We start from the raw sequence: 22,641 nt of genomic DNA, 5'->3' as shown, positions 1-22,641 counted from the left end.
ATCATCAAAATTAGATCACTAGATCTTGAGATAATAATTTTTGGAGGTCAAAGGAGAAATTTGATTCGTGCGGAACACTAGACTTGATATAGATTTGTATTATGTAATATAATAAATTTAATAATACTGTTGAATATTTCAACTCAAAAAGTATTTTAAATATTTGCTATAAATATTCTCTTTAAATATAATATACAGTCAACTCTCTTTATAGTCACACATTTGGGACAGTCCATATTTGGTGATTATAAGCAAACAGTCTTTTGACTTTATCTTTTATTTTAAATTTTAAACGAAAAGTACAAGAGTCAAATCGAACAATATTACAGAATATAGAAAATTAAACAAAAACAAAAAATAAAAAGAACTAGCTTCACGATTCATACAAGTAAAGAAATCTAAACAAAATAAAATTAAGTAAAGAAAAACTAAACTATTACAGAAACGCATACCCCATCTTTACCCGAAGGCCAGTGTGAGTCAACTATCCAGCGTATCCTAAGATCTGATCCGTTACCAAAAGGAAATCCTAAGTAGAGGCTGAACTGTTAAGCGGCGCCAAAAATCCAAATGCGAAATCCAAGATCCCCCACGGATTATATAAGAGGAAACCCAAGAAACCCAGGAATCCAAGGAAACTGTCGCCAGGGAAGGTGTCGAAGAGTCAAGAGGAATGTTAGAGGAAGGACAAAGAATAGAAGAAGGCCTAAACGCTGACGATTTCATTTTTTTTGTAATGCCTTGAGCTGATTCCCAGTGATGAAAGAAAATGGAACAGCACAACCAAATTTGAACATAAAGGTCAAAATGAAAGTCGTGCAAAGGTGTATCGAAAATTGACCATATGGTAAATGGTGAAAAATAATTTCCAAGAAATTCTGTAAGGGATATCGGTATAAGTCCTCGTGCGAGTCTCAGGCAAGAAAATGAAGGAGGGTCACAATCCCAACAATCAAGAGTTGTAAAATCAGCAACAAAAGAGTCCGGTAAAGGTGATAAAGATGACGTGGAAATAAATTTGTCAAGACAATTTGTGCGAAGAGCCGACAAAAGTATTTTAAAAGTGTTTAAAGGGCTAAATTCCAGTAAAATATAAGGACAAGTCCACAAATGGTCTAAAGTCTCAGGAGAAGAGTTACATCGAGGACAAAGCCAACTCGGATTATAAAGGTGAGACTTACGTCTCTGAAGAGTCGTAAGCGTCAGAAGCATATCCAATAGTAGTTTCATACGAAAACCACAAAACTCAGAACAGCCATTTCGATGAGAGACAAATTGCTTGTTGTTATTGAGACAAAATTTGGTACAAGCCCAATCAATATCAGAAGTTGAAGAAGAGGAATGGAATCTTAGTAAAATAGCAAGAGTTAAAAGACTTTTAGCGTCAAAAATATCTCTAATAAATTTCCGGATATTCATATCCACAGGTAAGGAATTAAAGTGTAAAATGCAAGGAGCCAGCAATTTCAATGATGGACGAGAGGAAAGATGTGAGTCCGTATGAGCAGCTTTAGCTAATGCATCCACATGATTGTTCAAGGGTCGTCGACGTGAGCAGGAACGCTTGACAGGTAACATCCAAATTCTTTAGTGACTTGATAGCACGTATGAAGGACCACAGAAAGTGGTTAGGCTCTTTAAGCAATTTAGGAATAAAAGGAGCATCCACATACAAAGACCATAAAGAAAGTAATTGAGCACAATCAGTGGCAACAGTGATCTTTGAATTCCGAGGGAGGGAGTCCAATCCATGCAATAAAGCAAAGATTTCTGAGCGTAAAGCAGAAGGGAAAATAGAAGAAATATTATTATAGTGGGATTCCAAAATAAATCCATCAGGATCTAAAGCAGTCCATGCATAAGCCATCGAGGATACCGGATGACTGGAAGGAGGAAGGAAGGAACCGATCAATATAAAGTGTAGACACGAAGAAGGAAGTTGGATATCGGAAATCCTAGGCACTTGTTCATTCATAGAAGGTAAACGATCCGGAGCAAAAAGATGAAATAGTGAAAGAGATTTGGCATAGCCTAACGAGGCAGAAAGTGAAACTGAGCGAGTATCCGCATGTATATAAGTACGAGGTTTCGTCGGATAACGGATCGAAACGATTAGAGGCAGCATGGGAGAAACGCTTCGGGAAGGACGTCGTTTAAGCAATGTCTTGGGAGAGGTAGAGGACCGCGGCAGAGCAGAGGCACAACCTTGGCATGCAGTAAAATCAGAAAGCAAGTCATCAACCGAAGACGCAATCCAATGTGAAATATTTGGTGATTATAAAGAGATGTGACTATATAAAAAATTTCTTATATTTGTATATCATAATTCTGGCCAAAAATTAACATAATTTCAGCCAGAATTATACTTAAAACTTTATTGTATCGTAACTTTGCCAATATTAATTGTAGAGAGATGATCTTACCGCCATTCGATTCGTCTTGATGAGACAGTTCTAATGGTATAAAATACGTCGAAATCCAATTACTAGATTAATTTCCAAAATTAAAAAAATATTAATGGTTTTTGTGTAATAACTCTGCCAATATTGATCCTAGAAAGACGATCTTACTACCATTCGATTCGTCTTGATGAAACGAATCTAATGGTATAAGATACATCGAAATCCAATCACTAGATCAATTTCTGAAATTAAAAAATATTAAATGGTTTTTAAGTAATAACTCCGTCAATATTGATCACAGAGAGATAAGCTTATCACCATTCGATTTGTCTCGATGAGGCGATTCCAACGAGCTATAAATCGTCTTTTCACAATCACTAGGTACTGAGAAACCTAGCAAAATTTTAAATGGCGCAGTAAACGAAATCAAGAAATATTATAATGCTGATGTTTAACATTTTGTTGAATAACTCGTCAGCCAGTGATCAGAAAAGGATAAAACTAGGGTTGGTCACCCTATCTCGGTGGTTAGTCACTAAGACCCTCATTAAGCCTGAGTATGGTGAGGTCGCAGGTTCGTCCGTTAATGACCACGGAAATAAAAAGAATTTTACTGCGGACGCTACAACCAATAGCGTGAAGGTACGGGGATTAGTGTAGTTGGACTGCATCATGGTGAATTAGTGTGTACGGTTAGGCCGCACATTTCAACAATTTCCAAACCGTGTCCTTGGTGTCTTGCGTTCTGCGGGGGAGGTGGCTATGATGCGCAGTCCTGCAATCGGTTTGAGTCACTACTATACTTGCGGGGGACTTCCTGTCCGGTGGTCACTCACGATACCACTTGGGGCCAGTAATGGCTAGATGGTCGTCCTAGATGGTAAAGCTGAGGGTGCAATGTCTTAGTAGAGTGACCTTCTGTAGGTGCTTGGACCAACCAAGTGTTCAGCTGCTGCGAGCAGGTGGCATGGCTATAGGGTTCGGTTCCCTACTCTTGGGTCCATGGTTGGTGATCCCTGGTGGTTGATACCCACCATAAGGGGTGATCCTGGACAGATGCCTGCTCGCCCTGTGCAGTGGTCAGCTACAAAGTATACCACTTGGGGTAAACAACTGTACTATCGGTGCTAGGTAATCGCAGGCTGTAGTGGCCTTTGAGTGAGGCTTAGTACCTAAAATGGTGGTATGGAAGGGTATTAGATGGTTGATGTTACCTGTCGAAAGTCCTCTGAAAGTAGATCTTTCTAAAGGTCGTTAAATAAATTGAGTATCGGTATCATGCAATGGGTATAGGATGAGTAGGCGGCGTGTCCCTAAAGCTTCAGATCAGCTAAATGGCCTGATGGGGGATGTCTTCTATAGTGGTGCTGTTACCTGAGGAATTAAGTCTTTCGGTATAATGGTTGCCCATTGAAGATGATAGGACGCGTACGAGATTAGTCGCCATAAGAGGCAATGGGTGGTCTGGCCGTAAACACTTGCAAAGAAAAGGATAAAACTACCACCATTCGATTCGTCTCGGTGAGACGATTCTAACAAGCTATGATACAACTTTCGTACGATTATTAGATGCCAAGTTATTTAATATATTCTTTATATAACTGTGATTATAAACGGTTCTTTTTAATATAAGATTTTTGAGGATAGGTGTGATAGTGACTATAGATAGATTGTGACTATATAGGATAGATTTTAATAATAAAGTGTTTTGAACATTCAACTGGTATGACTATATAGTAGAATGTAACTATAACAGAAGTGACTATAGAGGGAGTTGACTATAGTTCAGAAGATTTTAATTAGTTCTAAAGTTTTATTTAAATAATTAGTTGCTTCTATCCAATCATTTTTTAATTGATTTTATAATGATTCAAATTGAATTGTATATAGACTATTTTATACTTTATAGAATTTTTTTTTGAATTAATTATAATTTGATTCAAGTTTTTTTTTGTAGTTTTTTTTTAAATTTATTTAATATGATAAATACATGCAAAATGTAAAGTACAAAAAAAAACTGTTTTAATAGCTTTTATAAAACTAGGATTACCATCTGTAAAAATAACTTTATATTCAATAAAATTGGTTGTTTAGTAAAGATTCTGTAATATTCATGAAAAATTATTTTCAGTTTCATTATTAATTAAAGCAAATAAAATTAAATGTATTTTATTATTAAAATTAACATATACAAATATATTTAATGTTATATCATACCAATGTTTTTTGTATATTGAATTATTAATTAAACAATTATGGTAATGATAATATAGTTATTTTTATTTAAGTAATATCTGGAAGATTGTCATTAGTTTATCATCATTTTTATTAAAATTCACTTAATAATACCATTTAAAATTATTACAAAAATTAGTTAAATCAGGACCTGAACAATACTGATACAACTCACATTTGAGTTTGCATAGAGTTTATATTAAAATTTTTCAAAAGTTGTGTATTATAAGGGTGTTTTCAAAATTTCATTATCCTACATACCCTATTTTTAACATAATTAGTGATTCAATTTTAATGAAATATATATCATTAGATTTGTCTCAATGAAAGGATTCTAATAATAGTAAAATCGAATTCCTAGCTTTAATATTAATAGAGTTATGTCATAAAATGTATTTTTACTTCAGTACTTAAAGTTTATTTGTAAGTTATATTAGTATTATTCAGGGTCCTATTAAATCTCTTTAAATTACTGATAACTGTAAACTGATAGAAAATGATTACATTATTTTTACTTATTACAGGAAAATAATTGACTGAATAAGCCACTTTGTGGCTTATTTTCAGCCAATCATTTTCCTGTAATAAGTAAAAATAATGTTATTCACTTTTTTCTATCAGATAATAATATATTATTTTATTTTATGAATAAATCTAATTGTAACAGCCTGTTACACGTCTTATTTGTAACAACTCCAATTTTATTCAATTAAAATTTAAGATCAGGCATAATGTAAACAAAAACAAAAGATCAGTTGTGTAACTAAGACAAAAGAATTTTTTAAAAAATTTCAAGAAACTGCTTATAACTTAAAATTTTATCTATGAAACTGTCTTAAGTACATTAATTAAAAGTTTTTCAAATTAAATTTTACATATAAAAATTTTATTTGTGAAACACATATTAAATTTATTATTGGGATGTTTATTATTAAAAAAAGGATATTCGTAATAGGTCGTTACAAATACATTTTTTCATTTTATACTACTATAAGATAATTATATAATAATTTTGAATTTTTAAAATTTAAAAATTACATAATCATATATAGATATTAAAGTAACTTCAGTTAATTATAGTATTAAGTATTTTAATTTTATAAAACTCAAAATTTTAAAAATCTATCTATAAATTGAACAAATTAAAATTAAATAAATTAATCAATTTTTAATTAAATTACTTAAAAACTTTTTATTGAAAAAATCTTGAAATTATATCTTTTTTATTCAAATATTTAATATTAATATTTAATACTATAAAACTTAAAATTTTACAAAAAATTCTTAAATATTGCCAATTAGCTAAAATTAGCAATATTTTGAATAAATATATGCCACTTTTTTTTTGCTTTAAAAGTCTCAAATTTTATACATAGTGAAATTTAATAAATTAGATTTATTTATACTACTAAAAATATCTAATTTAAAATTTTGATATATTGAAAATTTTTAATTGAATATATAAATGGTATATAACTTTAACTGAAATTAAGATTTTTATAATTCTGGTCAAAATTAAGATTTACCACATTACATTATTTAAATTTTATTGGCTAATGATCACATAATCTGATTTATCTACTATAGCTAATTAGAAAATTAATCTGTTATTGGTTTATATTGAATATCAAACTTTTACTAATAACTTTGATATATCAAAACTATTTTAATATATGTGATTTAATTTTAGCAAAAAAGTTCAGTTTAGGCTCAAATTTGATTTATCAAATTAAAGATCCAATTTATCAAATTTCACTGTATATTTACATACTTTTATATATATATTTAAATATTAATATATTCTTTAAAAAAAATTAATTAAAAAAGTATGGATTTTTTTTGTATTTAATTTAATAATTTTAAAATCTGTAAATATTACCTAATTTTAAGTAATTATTGATTTACAAAAATAAATTTTAATGCTTTAAAATAATTTGTATCACTCTCTAAATCATATATTCTAAATGTGTACAAAGTGTTTATTTTAATTAGTCTATTGTTTATATATGAACTAGCAATTAAATTGCAAAAAAAAGTTTTATATTTATAATAGATTTTTTTTTAAAAAATATTTTTGCTTTAAAATAAAAAAATTTTCTTTTAGATTCTATATGATTTTTTTTGTTAATCTACTTTTCAATTATAAAAGTATTTAAATTAAACTGCTTTGCTGCAGTATTTTTTCTGTTTTTTTAAACATATTTAACAATTAATAGTTTTTTTTTTATTATATAAATTATAAAGTGCATTTTTTTACATAAATTTTTTTATGAGATTAAAATTTGAACGCACCTGTGTTTGAACGCACACCTTTTTTGGAAATTTTTATATAATAAAAATGCTGATCATTTTATCACGTGATACTGGCAAATTTCTGATTTTTGAATAAACACAATTTTTACCTTATATACCTATAAATAAACTCATGTTATATGCGTATTTTTGCCTCCTCTACAACTTTACTTACTATAACAAACTTCATTTTTGAGCTATACTATGGGGGTGCATTCAAACGCAGGTGCGTTTAAATTTTAAACACTTTTTTTATTAGTTATTATGTTAAAAAGTTTGTTTTTGAATATGTAAAAAATTTTTTTTCCTTACATTAAAAAATAAAATAAATTATAATTAAAAAAAATATGATTTTAAAAAGTAAATTAATTTAAAAAATGTGATATTGCAAAAATAAACATTTTTATCAATTTTACCAATCACATGCTTGCAAAAAAAGGTGTTTATTTTTATAATTTATATATTTTAAATAAATGATATAATTAATTCTTCATACCTAATATTGTAGTCTGTAGTACTAATTATTTAATATATTAGCATTCAAATCTTCAGTTATATACCAGTAGTAAAATAAAAAAAAAATAATTGGCTATTTAAATTATTATTATTTTTATATATGTAAAAATAGTAACAGTTACAATTATTAACCAGTTATAATTGGTTAAAATTGTAACTGATAAGTGAATTTTTCAAAAATATGCTGGGCAAATTATAATTAAAAATTTTTTTTTCTATTACCTTTGTGAAAATCAGTATTTTATTATGAAAATAAAATTTATAATATTTTTGGTAAAATTATAATTAGAATATAATTTTCTTTATTTTCTACTATTTCAATTTACACAACATATTAAAGTACTGATCTTTTAAAATAAGAGAACCAAAGAAGTTTTAGTAGAACATAAAAATAAGCTTTAACATATGATTTTACAAATTGCCCCTATTATTCCTATTATTGCAATAATTACTCATACATTCAAATAATCAAATGATAATTCTGGTCGAAATTTCTGCTGATCTGACGCGTTTCATTACAATCGTTTCTATCGTTAAAGTTGATATTAAAAATTTGAATAAATATGTCTCAGGAAAATGAAACCGCGGAATTGGTAAACACAAATGATACTTTTATAAATTAGTTTATTGATACTAAGAATTATTTTAAATTCACATTACAGAAGAGAAAACGAACTTCAGTTTATGAGATTCGTTCCGTGTTTGATAAACGTGTAAAAACAACTAATTCTCCTGATGAAAGCTCGAATAAACAAGTAGAAACTTTTCAATATTGGCTTATGAAAGCTGAACCTAATTCACGGATTGTAAAGGGAAAAGATGTAAAGTTTAGGTTAGACTTATAAAAGAATATAGATTTTGTTCATATATATATATATTTTTTTTTTAACAATATATATTTCATTAGCATAGATGATTTGGCCGATATGCCCGACGGGTTAGTAATGTGATTTGATTAGTCTAAATTCATATTATAAAATATTTATTATTAGTTAATTTATTGCTTATGTTTTCAATAGTGTCTCTCAATGGGATGGTGTGGTAAATGTGCTTAAATAAATAATCATTCCTTTAAATAGTTTATTTTAAATTTAATAATAATATTATTATTGTTTATTATTATAGAGAAATTACGAAGCGCGTAATATTATGAGAGACAAAATGAAAGTCAAAGACAAAGTATGTAGCTTTTATTTGACACTATTTAAGATCATTCAATTTTAAATACTTATGATATGTAGGTACTATTTTATCACTCTAATTGCAAGACACCCGGATTAGCAGGTAAAGGAAATCTATTAAATTCAATTTGGATCATTTATATAATTCCTAATATGATTAATTATATTTTATAGGATTAGCAGAGGTAATAATGCAAAATACATAATATTTGTGTAATTATTATAGACATAAACCATTTTAATATTATTTTCTTTCAGATAGTGAAAGAGGCTTATCCAGATTGTAAGTTAAGTAAATAAACATTACTGGACATATAATTAATTTTTTTCTTTAAAATGTAGATACCGCATTCGATGAGTCTCATCCATATTATGATCCGAAGTCAAATAAAGATAATCCAAGATGGTTTATGGTAAAAAAAAAGAAAATAAAAAAAAATTCGACTTTTAATAGTGAAATTTTTTATCCATACTCATAATTTAATAATAATAGGTTGATATTAAATTTGTTCGTAAATTCAAACGTTTTATCACACTTAAAGAATTGCAAGCTCACAAGGACAAATTGATGGATATGGTGTTATTGAACCGCGGACGTTTATCAGTACAGCCTGTGAAAAAAGAACACTATGATTTTATTCTAGAATTAGAAATCAAACAATGAATTGATATATGTTGCACGGCATTTTTAGTTAATAACAAAAGTCGTACGTCATGTGAATCATCCAATTAAAAACGGTAAATGTACATTCAAAACCGTGTTGTCTCATACTTTGCAGAATTAAATAAAAAAGAATTATGTCTTCCTACCTACTAGACTATATAACTTTAACGGGGGCAAAAGGTAGCAACACGCCCAATATTATTATCCCAGAATTTCTTTATTTGGGTGATGCAAAAACTGCTCGTTGGTTTCCGCACCTTTTATCTAATAAAATAACTCACGTTATCAATTTATCTGGTGGTTCGAATTATTGGGAAACTGAAGAAAAAATATTAAAGTTTTTGGATCAACAAAAAAAACAAATTAAAGATTCAGAGCAGTCTTTGAAAAAAAGTAATGACTCATCAAATGAGAGTAATGAAATCGGGGATAAAGTGATAGATAATGGAATTGTTGTTATTGGTAAAGCGGTAGATAATAAATTTATTGATAAAGCGGTAGAAAATGAAATTAATGATAAAGTGGTAGATAATGAAATCGTTCCTCTCAGGTATCTCAAGATAAATATTACGGACGACCCATCGTCCAATATATCTAAACATTTTCATGAATGTATTGATTTTATCGAGAACGCAAAGTCAACAAACGGTCGTGTCTATGTTCATTGTCTAGCTGGAATAAGCCGATCTACATCGATCGTAATTGCCTACCTGATGAATTCACAAAAAATACATTATAATCAAGCATTTAATTTAGTTAAAGAGAAGAGACCAAATGTGAAACCCAATCAGGGATTTGTGGAGCAATTGCGAAAATTTGAAAAGACAGTTGTGGCACACCATCATTGTGACTAGTTACTATACTTATCTATTTTAAATAGTTTGTAATATTAAATAAATTGATGTTATTTTACTTTTTTACAAATTGTACTGTACAAGATTCACTAAACATAAGAATTATGAAAGCAAAAATACTATAAAGTATAATAAAATATACAAAGATAAGCTTTTTTTTACTTAAAATAATTTTTACAACCATTTTTTTAAATGCAAAACTTCTAGTTAATATAAAGGCAAAAAAAACCATTCTAATCATTCTAATTAGGAGGTTGATATCGAATAAATGTAGGTATGTAAATAAAAACTCAACAAATCCCTCACTTAACTATGACTACATTTTCATGGTACCTAAGATTTTAAGGATACATGAACGATAACCGCTTATCAAATAACGAGAATTGCTGTTGAGATTCTTGTTCACGACGCCAGTTGACATTCTCTTTTTTTGTCCCTTCCCCGCATTTTCCTTCTCTAACAAGTAAAGCACCGTCATTCTGTGTCCTCTGATTGGTCAATTCTGATGCTTCCATTATTTTATTCCTACTTTTCGAATCATCATCTTCGTCAGATAATTCACCTTTTTCTTGATCCTGGACAGGATATTTTCTTCCAAAAAGGGATTCTCTGAATGATGAGTTTGCAGGGGAGGCAATAACTTTGCTTTGGTCCTGATTAGACAGAGAATTGGAGAGTGAAGGAAAGGATGACGATGTAAACATCGACAATGAAGAGGACGGAGAAGAAGAAAACGAGGACACATTATTTGAAGCGGACAACGAGGGAGGCGGCGCAATCACATTTCGATTACGATCTTGTGATTGCACGGAAGACGAAGTAGAAGGCAATTGACGATGAATGTTCTGGGGAGACGCTGGCGGAGTAAGTTGAATTGAAAGACCTGATCCGAATGGAGAATACCATTGGTGATTCGTCGCGTTATTCATAGAGGCTACAGGGACCGGTGTCGTAATATTATTTCCGTTGGACAATCCCGAAGTGTTAGAACGAGGAAGTGTAGCGATAATCGCGGATTTATGAGGAGCAATCACATCAGCATAAGTGGCAAAACGCGATATGGGGACATTTGAAATATTTGAATTAAAATTAGAAGCTTGAGATGGTGCCGTTATGACATTTGGCTTCCAATGTATATTATCCGTCCTTGGGAACACTGCAGTTTTTCTGTTTGACTCAAGGAGCGTTGCTTTTGCTGGAATAGCTGTATCATCCAGGTTTGCAGAATGATAGATTTGACTAGTACGTTTGTTAAAATAAACCGTTTGGTCCGAGCGTGACGATTGAGATTCGATGTGTTGTTGAGGATTTCTTTCCAAAATGTCTGCTTTCGACTTTTCAACGGACTGACGAGACTTCGATATCTCATTCGACTGATGCTGTTGTGAATGAGTATTTTGACCATGCAATGTACCGTGTAAAAAATGATACGATCTAGAATTGATTTTTTCACTTACATGACGTGACTTAGGTACATTAGAAGAACTTTGTAGTGAAATATCTTGTTTTTGTGAAGATCCTGGCTGTTCTTGCTTCGAGGAACGTTGATCCGAATTTTGTGTTTGCTGATTTTGCTGTGTTTTTTGCTGATTATTCCTAGATCCTTTCGTCCTCCTCCTTCGTCTCTTATGTCCAGTTTTAACGAAAGTCTCTTCTTGAGTAGAATCATGCATATTCTTCTGTATGGTAGGTACAGATACGTCACTTTGTTGAATCAAGCTATCAGAATGATCATCTGAAATAATACTATCAATTTCTCCATCGCTTTCTTGAGTTGTTAAACCAACAGTTTGTTCTTTATTACGAGCACTTTGCTTTTGATGCCCTTTCAAAGAATTCTTTTTTTGCAATTTAGAAGACCCGCTATTTGTAGATTCTAAAAATGTAAGATCTGAATTTAGACCTCTATTTTTATCACATCTATTTGAAATCGGTGTTGGAGTTTGCTGTGATTCAGTCCAAGAATTAATATTTTCATGAATAAAATCTCCTAATTTTTGATTATTATCAATTTTATCGATTTCTCCTTTGCTCTCTTGACAATTGTCAACAGGAGATGGATCAACGCGAGAATTTAATGTGTCTCCAACATGAATTGTAACACTTGATTTTGCCTCATCTTGCTCTGTAATCGTTGAAGATTGTTCAATATGTGAAGTATTTTGAGACTGAGTTTTTTGGCGCGAACTAGGACGCCTGTGAGATGTTAATCGAGAATTTGAAGTCTTTTTATATGATCTAGGCGATGCATTATGTGTTGGTAGTACAGATGGTGATAAGGATGTTGAGGACGAAGATGACATGTCAAGTGACAACCGTCTACTCTTTTCATCCTTATTTGGTACTATTACTACATCCTGACGCGATCTTGTCCAAATCGGATCGTTGAATATCCATCGTGTAAAGTCGCCAACCATGGATCCAGCCATGTACAATCTAAATTTTTCGCTTAGCTGCTGGGAACTAGGTATCCAACTGGGCTTAGCTACATGCTAATTTAAGTTATTAGGAAATTTGTTAGTTAAATTTACTATGATATTCAAAACATATAATAAATTCTTCTTCAAATCAAATTAAAAAAAATTCTCTCTCTGAAATAAATGACTAAATGATCCAACTCAATAAATACCATTACCCTCATTAAAATAATTTTGTTTAATGATCAATTTACACTCAAACCTTGATTAAAAATCAGATCGATCAGATCAAATCGAAACGATTTTTATCATATAACGGCATACATGCTATGCCATAGTTTCCTAAATCACACAATAACCATGAGTAAAAGAATACCTTATATACAATTGTCAAGACAAGTAAGATTGCCACAACGATCAACATGTTATAGGCGACTGAGGTATAGGACAAAGTAGGTAAATAATTCCAAAATGCATATCGCTCTGGGCTGAAAAGCTCAGAAGTAGTCGACGATCGACTTGTAGCAGGTTTTGAATTGTGTTTTGTTGAAGCTACCATCGTATTGTTTCTGGAACCAGACATGTATTGAGCTAATAAAACTTGAAAATGTAATAAAAATTTTAAGCTGTTTCTTCAAGTATAAACAAATGTAAGAAGTGTTTGAATTAATAAGAGAGAAAAAAAAAACTATACTAAACACCAAAGAAAAGATAAAAGGGAAGCATACAAATAATTCATATAAACAATTTCACGTTCTCCTTCGTTAACGAAAAATAAGAGACTTTTTTTGGCAACCTGAAACGCAAGCAGGGGTTTCGGCGTTACTGATTTTGAAAATTATCCCATACGCAAGAAAGCAAACAAAGAATACTCTACATATAAGTATGGACCTACATAAGCCGGCCCTAAAATACGGGGAGGGATAGTGCAAAAAAAATTTAACGTTGAATTTATTATTACAGTATTAGTACGCAGTTTTTTTAATTTCTAATCATTTAAAATCGACAGATCGGAGCCGATCGGAGTTTCTCCTTTACTCCTTACATCAAATTATAACGTGTCAAATGTATATCATGTATATTTTGTACAGCTCATAGATCTTTATATGTTTAAGGATTATAAGCCTCAAAAGCTAAATTTGAGTAACAAATTTACAATATTTGTTAAAATTCTTATTAACTATATTAACTATTATATGCATGCAATACAAATATTTGTAATTAAAAACTTTATTTTTAGTTTACATTTTTTTTCCGATCATTAAATCTAAAGTTTTAAAGACTTAACAAATAATAAATGAATATAAAAAAAACCTATACTATAAAAAAATTTCTGTATCAGGTAAAATAAGCAATGTATAGTTGACGTTTTATTAACTAATTAAAAAATTTATTACTTACGTAGATCTATATCATAAAGATATTTATTATTATTATTTTTTTTTGTATCAATATAATTTAATATAAAAGATCGGATTTTTTTATAATAATATTTTTTTATAAACTTTTATTAATTTAAGTTATTTAATTATATAACAAAATAAAATATAAGTCATTGGAAATTTTATTTAATATACCGTTATAGTTCTGAAATTAATTTATTATAGGGTTGTTTAATTTCGGGTTATATTTTTTTTGAAAAATCTGAAGAAAACTGCGCATTTAAATGATTGCTCCGTATAACATAACACAATATTGTGATCTATAAATCAACCGTGCAAATCTTGTTTCTCATGTTTCAGTTAAGAAGATACAATAGCATCATTAGAGAAGAGTTACTGTAGTTTGGAGTAATTTACATTTATAATATTTAATGAAATTGTTCACCATTTTAAAGTGTTAAATGATTTTAGCAATATTATGATTGGAAGATAACTTATTTTGAGGGTTGCTTAATTTTGGAACTATATGGTATATAATACTAGTATATAAATAGAATATAATATAACTGCAAATTTTACTTATTAAAGATGTTAAAATTTAAATTTCTTTATTATAAAAAAAAACTAATAATTTATTAATAAATTATTTACAAAAAGTTTATTTAAATATATGATAAAAATATAATATTGTTATTAGTTTTGCCAAGATTTTACTATAGTTTTATTATAGTTTTGGCAGTTTCTATATGATATTTCATTTTTTAAAAAATCAGAAAATGACAACTCAATATTTACAATAATAAATTTTATTAGGTTTAATTTTTCTCCAACTTTCAATAAAATTTTAATATAGTTTTGGCAAAGTTTTGCTATTTTGGCATTTTACCAATTTGCCAAAACTCCCTAGTTTTTTTAGCAATTTTAAATGGAAATAATATTATCTATATTTTTATTATTTTGATTTAAATATATAGAATTATTATTTATAATTTAATTAGTTATGATTTATATTATAGGCAATTTCTATTTGTACATGGGGTGTTCAAACACAGGTTTCCAAAAAAGTAAATTTCCTATGCTGATCATTTAATATTGGGCAGAATTAAATTTGACGAAAACAGGAAAAAAAAAAGAATTTGTTAAATAATCAAAATTGGCATTCAAAATCAATTTTGACGCTTTAAATAAACTTGCAAAACAGATAAAAATACACATACTGCATGTTCCTTTTAAAATTATATTTATTAAAAAATTTTTTTTATATAATTTTTTAATAAAGTCACATAATATATGTATGAATATCCTGTGTAAATTAAGAAATTTTCTATATTATATTATTTTATTAATTTGATATTTAAACAATAATTTTATTATAGATTATATAAAATTATCATATATATAGCTTATTGAAAATATTTGCTAATTAAGTAAAATGTTTTAATGAAAATATTTTATATATATATTTTATTTTTATAATAAAATACTGATTTTATAAGCATTTGGTAAGATATATATTATTAAATTTATTAAAATAAAATAAATATTGGATTATTATATTAAAAAATATATAATTTAAATTTCTAATATTTGTAAAGTTTAAAAAACTGCTATGTCATATTCAAAAAATTAAAATTTTTTTAGATTTTATGCACTATATATATATATATCTTAATTTATCAGACAAAGTAAAGTTTTTTTTTTAAAAAGAAAGCATTTCTATAAATAAAATTACAAAGTTAAATTATTTATTTTCTAATTATAAAGTTATATAAAATTATATAAAAATCTTATCAAAAAAAAGCATATTATTAAAGCTTTTATATAAAACCTTTTTAAAACTGTATCAGAGTATTTATTTTTCAAATAACTACTGACTAAAATTTCTGTATAATAAATACTTCATTTTAAAGTTTAAAAAGAATAAACAGAAAAAATAGCGATATCTGCAAAAGATAAATGATGCAAAAATCCAGTAAGTATAATAGTAAACAGTCTGTATATCTTTACTCAATAAATATTGATTAAGTTTTGAGAAAATTAATAACTTTTAAAAAATAAACAAAATATCTATTTAGTATTTAATTAGAAACCCTATATATTATTCTATAATATTAACAATTTTTTAAAAATCAGATTATTAGAAATATTATTAAAGGTAAAGAAATACAATTTCAATAGTAATATAATAAATAATATTGCTATATAAGAATTGTTAATTAACAATAAAGTACAATACAAAAAAATTTGCCTATACTTTTTAGATTTCTATATATTAAGAAATTTGCCTAACTTTATTATAGTATTACTAATTTTTGCCTAGTATTTTTATATTATAATTTAATTTTTAATTAAAGATCCTAATGGCATCATTTACATATAATCTTATACTAATGAAATGATAATATATAAAGGATGTAATTAAGGTTGCTTGTCTAAATCTCTTCAAAATCCTACGATTAGTTTCGTCAAAATTTTACTATAGATTTATTATAGTTTTGGCAGAGTTTCGGCAGTTTCGGCATTTATAATAAGTTTCAGCAGTTTCGCCTTTCTCCAAAGTTTCGCCAGTTTTTTAATATAACTTTAATATAGTTTTGGCAGAATTTCACTTTTTGGCGAAACGCCATCTTGCCTAAACCCCTAGGTTTCGGCAAGCAACCTTAGATGTAATATAAAAGAAGTTTTGATAAATTTTTTTTTCCGCTAGAAAAGATCTATATTTTCAAATTGATATTAGTGAAAAAAGCTAAAAATGAAGTTAAAAAATGGTATAAAAAAAGTAAAAATATTGCAATTAAAATTGTAGTAGCAGTGTTTGAAAATGACCTAATCATTTGACCATTTTTTAAATTAGAAGTTATTTGATCAAATGACATCCAATTATTTGGTATTTGGCATTTAAGTTATTTGTGAAAATAAATGCCAAATGATTAAATATTATTTGACTGTTATCCTTTATTATTTGGTTATTTGTTATTAAAATATTTAAAGATTATTGGCCAGTTTATAATCACATGATATGCAAAAAAAAGGACATGTAATTGAAATAATCACAAGCAGAATTATTTTACCAAACTATTTATTTTTTACTATAATCTGAAAATAATAAATAACATGACTATAATAGTACTATAATTATTAAAATTATAATAATATTTGATATATTATTTATTATATAAATTTTATTGTATAATTATATGTATAAATAAATATTATAGCCATCTTATAATTAAATAAAGACAACTAAATATTTTATTGCAAAATTATTTAACTTTTATCTGTGTGAATAAAATGATTATTAGTAAAGTGAAATAATCTTATTTATAAAATCACTATCAGTAAGTAAAGAAATAATTTTTGGTAAATATAATATTATTAACAAATAATAACTTGTAAAAATAATAATAAATCATGTAATTTAAAAATCTTTACTACTATTGAAACATTTTTGATTATATACATTAAACCAATTTTGTTTTAATATTTTTGTTTCTTTAATTAAAAGCAACAAAATAATTAGTAAAAATTCTCAGAATATTTAATATTTTTCAAATGACTTAAATGACTTAAATGATTTGTCATTTGAGTGAGTCATTTGTTCATTTCAAGTTATTTGCTAAATACTGGATAAACTACTAAAACCATTAGAAGAAAAAAAGAAAGGATGAGAAACAAAAGAAGTGACAAAGAAAAAATAAACATTAATTGTTTTTGCCCTCTCAGATAATGCAGAAATTATTTGATTTATTTATAGTATTTGTTTTATTAATTCTTTTAATTAATGTAAATAAAGAAATATGCAAATTTAAACATTTAAAGCCTAATATGGCAAAAATTTTATGTAATATAACATATTAGCAGTGATTCTTTATGTGATGCAGGGGGAGATAAATTTTAAAATCACATAATCAAATACAGCTTTAGACGTTTTCCGCTTTGGGTTGATGATCAGTATTTTGAACTTCACATTAAATATATTAAATATTTATTTTATCAATATATTATAAATTTACCATTAGATATACGTCATATAACACGTGACTTTAAATAAATTGATTATCATTATATTACACGAATCTTGAATCTTGTGTATCTGATGTCATGATTTACAGCAAAATTCAAAATATGCGAAACACACAGAAATTTTGCTGCCAGGAACTTGCCGGCTTGCCGGCTTCCCGGCTTGCTAGCAAATCAAAAAATAAATATAACATGTGACACGATGCATATAACACGTGAAATTATATATAATGTACAGTACATAACTACCCAATATACATACGATACAAAATCTTTTTCTTACGCTGTCCTTGAATAATGACTTTTTTGAACTTTCGTTTGAACGCTTGTCCGATTTGCCTTATTTGCTTAGATTGTCAAAACATATATGGCCAAGATTGTATTTGTCAAGCAAGAGTAGTAATATGGAAAAGGAAAAAAGTTGAACGCGATTATGTAGTAGATTTTTGCCATAGACCTCTTACACAAAAAGGCGCTACAAATCAAAAAAGTCCATTAGACTTAGAATTTGTTAATTGGGGTTTTGCTAATATTTCTTCGAATATTGATTTTTCACCAATTCCAAATAATGTAAATATTTGTCAAAGGTGTATGATGGAATATCGTGGCAAAAAGAATGGTATATTTATATAATTTGTTATATTTTAATAATAAATATATACTGTAGACTTATCTTGTTCAAATATATATAAGATTCAATAAATAAGCAGTTTATTCCAAATAATTTGATCTCTGTGAAAGAAAACTGTATTGCTGTAAGAGACCATATTGTTGTGAAAGAAGATTGTATTATTGTGAAAGAAAATTCTATTGATTTTTCAGTTGATTCAGCTGCTTTGAAAAGTAATGTGTTACCTGCTCCATCAAGTCTACCAAATGATGTACAATCTATGTCAAAAATATCAAAACCTGATTTACGTAAGTAATATTTTCATTAACATTTTTTATGAATATAAACTTACAAAATTTTGATTTAGGATATATTCCATTAGTTTGTTTTGACAAACTTAAACAACCACGAAAAAAACTTGATGGTGCAATTGACATACCCTATGATTTAAATAATTTGACTACATTTGGTCAAATTGAAGAAGAGATTTTATCTCGTAACCTTCCAAAAGAATGGGGAAAAATAGAAATTGGTCTCATATGTTATCAAAAAAGTTCTAATCCTAAAGCAGATCACTTTAATTTAAAATCAAGTGATTCTATTGTGGCATTTGTTGCGGAATGGAAAAAAAATAAGAAGATGCAATTATGTGTATATTCTGAAAGACAATATAAGAGAAAAGAAATAATTTATGGAAGTTCTGTGGTTGAGGATGATGATATAGAGGAGCCTGTATCAAAAAAACTTCGTGTATCAATAATTATTTTTTATTATTCATATATTTTATAATATACATATATTTATTTGTAATTAATAAAAAATTTTTAATTTAAATTTAGACGTCAGAATCTGATTCTGGTTCACCATTGAATATTACAAAATTAGAAATATATAAAAATCTTCCTAAATGCGAATATTATCTTCAAGGTTGTTTAATTGCAGAAGATGGACGTCATTTTAAATTAAATAATGAAATGATTATAATTTGGGCAAGAGCAATAGTAAGTAAACAATTAATATTTAAATATTACCTAATTAACATATTTTATTTTTATATTATTAGCTTTCTAAAATCAATGGAGTTGATGCAACTCATCCACCATTAACTAAGCTTTTTGATAAAATTAATTACCGTTATCCAAACTCTAAAAGACCTTTGGAAGATCACAATAATATTATTTCCACTGATGGTATTTATATTTTATAGTTTTTTGTTTTTTTGTATTAATTATTTATTTTAACACATATTTTTAAAGATTCTCCAATTGAAACTCCAATCTTATCAAAGAAAATAAAACCTAATTTAGCTACTGTGCATCTTAAAAAAAAATCACCATACAAGTCAAATATTCAAATAACTAAGGGAATGACCTTCCAAGATCTCATTAAATATGTATTCCCAATGGGTCCTCCAGAGGGAAAGAGATTTGTCATTAAATCTTCACTTAATACAGATGGAAAGACTTTTTTATCAGAACAGATAATTTAAGAAGTATTTTTTGACTTACATATCAACTTATGGATTGATATAGAAGCAATAATTATTGATTTTAATGAACTTTTTGATGATAATTAATAGAATTTAATATAACTTTTTATAATTCTATCATTAATAACGAGTTTTATTATCCATTAATCCATTAATAAAAGATTTTTTATTGCTACATATATCCACTATGTTCAAAACATGCTTTAGATAAATTTTTATTAATAGTCATATATGCAAGATCTAAACCTTGTATAGGATGTTGCATAGATTCAATCCAACTTCGATTTTGACGCAAATGGTTTTTTATATAAAAAAATGCTTGCTCGATCTATTTAATAAAAAAATATTTTGAATACTAAAAAAAATAAAAAAAAAAATTATAGTAAATATATAGGAATACATACCGGATTTATATCCGGTGAATATGGAGGCAAATATTCAACTCGTACTCCTTTTGCATTACAAATGTTAAGTAAATGTTGTCCTTTATGTATTGATACATTATCTAAAACCAGAACACTATAGGGACCCGGATATGCATTCATCTTAGGAAGCTTGAATGAAAAAAATCATATTATTGTCATGCAATTATTAAACACATACGGTATAATATAATTACCAAAACATTTTCAATAAAATCACTATAATCATTACTATTCATAGGACCTTCTTGAATTGCATAAGCTAAAAGACCATTAAGACATAATGCCCCTTCTATTGTATATCTTTTTCCACGAACAAAAAACACAGATTTATATGCGTGCCTTTCCTTAAAACTCCATTCATAACGACGAGAAAGCGTTCTTCGATTATAGGCTGATTCATCAGAAAATACAAGTTGTAATGGAGAATATTGAGACATATGTACTATGAAATTTAATCTATCATTTTCATTACGCTCTCTTGCTGATTTGGATAACTAAAAATAACCAAAATTGACTATAGTATTGCATTTATAGAAAAATGACTAAACTATGTAAAAAATTTTTTACCTGTTTATGTGTATATCCAAGACGATGTATTGCTCTCCAGAGGGTGCTATAACTAATACGACGGCCTAACCACAACTCCATTTCAGATTGTAATTCCCATATATACCAATCTATTTTTTCTTTCAAAAGATTTTCTAAATACTTTATATCATCAACTGAAAGAATTCTTGACCGTCCTCCTAAAGACGATAAATCCACGCACCCATATTTTTTGAAACATGAAAATATTCTAGAAACAGAAGGTTTACTAATATTTAGTTGTTCGGCTATTCTTTTGTGTGGTACACCTTCCAAAATCTTTTCAATGATTAACCAATGAAAATGTCCATTCAATTTTGATTTGGGCATTATGTGCGAAACAGTTACGCAATTTTTTATGATGTTACATAATAGATTTGTCACGTGCTATATTTATTTTTCGATTTGCCGGGAAGCCGGGAAGCCGGCAAGTTCCCAGCAGCAAAATTTCTGTGTGTTTCGCATATTTTGAATTTTGCTGTAAATAAATTAAACTATTTTTTACTATTTTTTTACAAATTTCATTCTCATGCTCTTTATTTCTCTTTTTTTCATTCGTTTAACCCTTTTTCTTTCTTTTTTTTCGTTCATTTGACATTTTTTTAACTGTTTAATTTTCAAATACTCCTTTTACCCTTTAATTACAACACTTGTCATATGTTAGACCTAGAATGTTTAAAATAATTTCATATATGAATTAGGGTTGGGTTAGATTAGGGTTAGGGTTAGTTAGGGTTAGGGTTAGGATTAGGGTTAGTTAGGTTAGGGTAAGGGTTAGGGTAAGGGCATAGGTTAGAAAATAGTTTAGGAAAAAGAGAGTATCGGGGCTTAGCTTCTAGTTTTGATTTTTTTTATTTAAATAGATACTAATACTTTAACTTGTTTATTTAGATGGCTTTAAATCTAGCAATTGCAAGTAATTTTCACCAAGTTTTAGAAAATCTTTTACAACAGTTTATTGAGCAACAAACACTATCACTTTCAGCACAAGATGATGATTTAACTGAAGAATTTTTAGGTATTTCAAATCCAATTCAACACAAAGGCAAAGGCCGACCTGCAAATAAGAGATATTTGTCAGCTATTGAAAATCGTTCTAATAGAAATGCAAATTCAAGAAATCAAGATCAGGACGAAGTTTCGGAAGGATCAAGAAAGAAAAACAAGCGGCAATGTGCTCTATGTAAGTCATGGTATCATGACTCATGAAATTGCCCTTCAAAAAATAAAGAACAAGATAAAGAAAATATTTAGATAGTTTTATTTGTTATTTAATCAGCATATGCGTTATATTTTAATTTAATAAAATAAAGTTGTTTACGGCAAATCGAAATCACATGAATAAATCACGTGAATATATAGGGAGGATATGTATATCCTCCCGTATTAAGTAAAAATTTTCTTATTTTATTATAGCATCATGACAAGTAATACTAATAATAATTCTAAACACTTACTCAATTATATGAAGTGTTTTTATATAAGAAAAGGATATAATAGCCATTCGGGAAAAACTCAACATTAATGACAATACACAGTAAACTGCAATTATCACTTATTAACTTAAAG

General features: G+C 27.7%; 4 protein-coding genes across 4 annotated transcripts; 3 read left to right on the top strand and 1 right to left on the bottom strand.

Moving 5' to 3' along the window:
* Positions 1-8,008: 8,008 nt before the first annotated feature.
* On the top strand, positions 8,009-10,144 carry OCT59_013851 (uncharacterized protein; the record flags this gene model as incomplete). Its single annotated transcript, XM_066141781.1, has 12 exons — positions 8,009-8,038; positions 8,108-8,277; positions 8,353-8,382; positions 8,465-8,486; positions 8,571-8,624; positions 8,687-8,729; positions 8,801-8,811; positions 8,885-8,909; positions 8,969-9,039; positions 9,120-9,230; positions 9,319-9,364; positions 9,444-10,144. The coding sequence occupies 12 exons, from the start codon at positions 8,009-8,011 to the stop codon at positions 10,142-10,144; spliced, it is 1,314 nt and encodes a 437-aa protein (XP_066001880.1).
* Positions 10,145-10,190: 46 nt separating this feature from the next.
* On the bottom strand, positions 10,191-13,493 carry OCT59_013850 (uncharacterized protein). Its single transcript, XM_066141780.1, has 5 exons — positions 13,439-13,493; positions 13,290-13,357; positions 12,938-13,193; positions 11,602-12,636; positions 10,191-11,523 (listed from the first exon to the last, which is right to left on the bottom strand). The coding sequence occupies exons 2-5, from the start codon at positions 13,298-13,300 to the stop codon at positions 10,486-10,488; spliced, it is 2,340 nt and encodes a 779-aa protein (XP_066001879.1). The 5' UTR covers positions 13,301-13,357; positions 13,439-13,493; the 3' UTR covers positions 10,191-10,485.
* Positions 13,494-18,260: 4,767 nt separating this feature from the next.
* On the top strand, positions 18,261-20,062 carry OCT59_013849 (uncharacterized protein; the record flags this gene model as incomplete). The annotated part of the gene is made up of 6 exons (XM_025328220.1): positions 18,261-18,582; positions 18,657-18,881; positions 18,941-19,323; positions 19,413-19,574; positions 19,637-19,763; positions 19,830-20,062. 6 exons carry the CDS (start codon positions 18,261-18,263, stop codon positions 20,060-20,062), a joined length of 1,452 nt encoding a protein of 483 aa, XP_025167543.1.
* Positions 20,063-21,963: 1,901 nt separating this feature from the next.
* On the top strand, positions 21,964-22,281 carry OCT59_013848 (uncharacterized protein; the record flags this gene model as incomplete). The annotated part of the gene is made up of 1 exon (XM_025330853.2): positions 21,964-22,281. The coding sequence occupies one exon, from the start codon at positions 21,964-21,966 to the stop codon at positions 22,279-22,281; it is 318 nt and encodes a 105-aa protein (XP_025167544.2).
* Positions 22,282-22,641: the final 360 nt, after the last annotated feature.

Source organism: Rhizophagus irregularis, chromosome 21 (genome assembly GCF_026210795.1).
Source record: "Rhizophagus irregularis chromosome 21, complete sequence".
Classification (NCBI taxonomy): domain Eukaryota; kingdom Fungi; phylum Glomeromycota; class Glomeromycetes; order Glomerales; family Glomeraceae; genus Rhizophagus; species Rhizophagus irregularis.
Note: the sequence above shows the minus strand (reverse complement) of the source record. Positions and strands in the feature narration are given on the sequence as shown.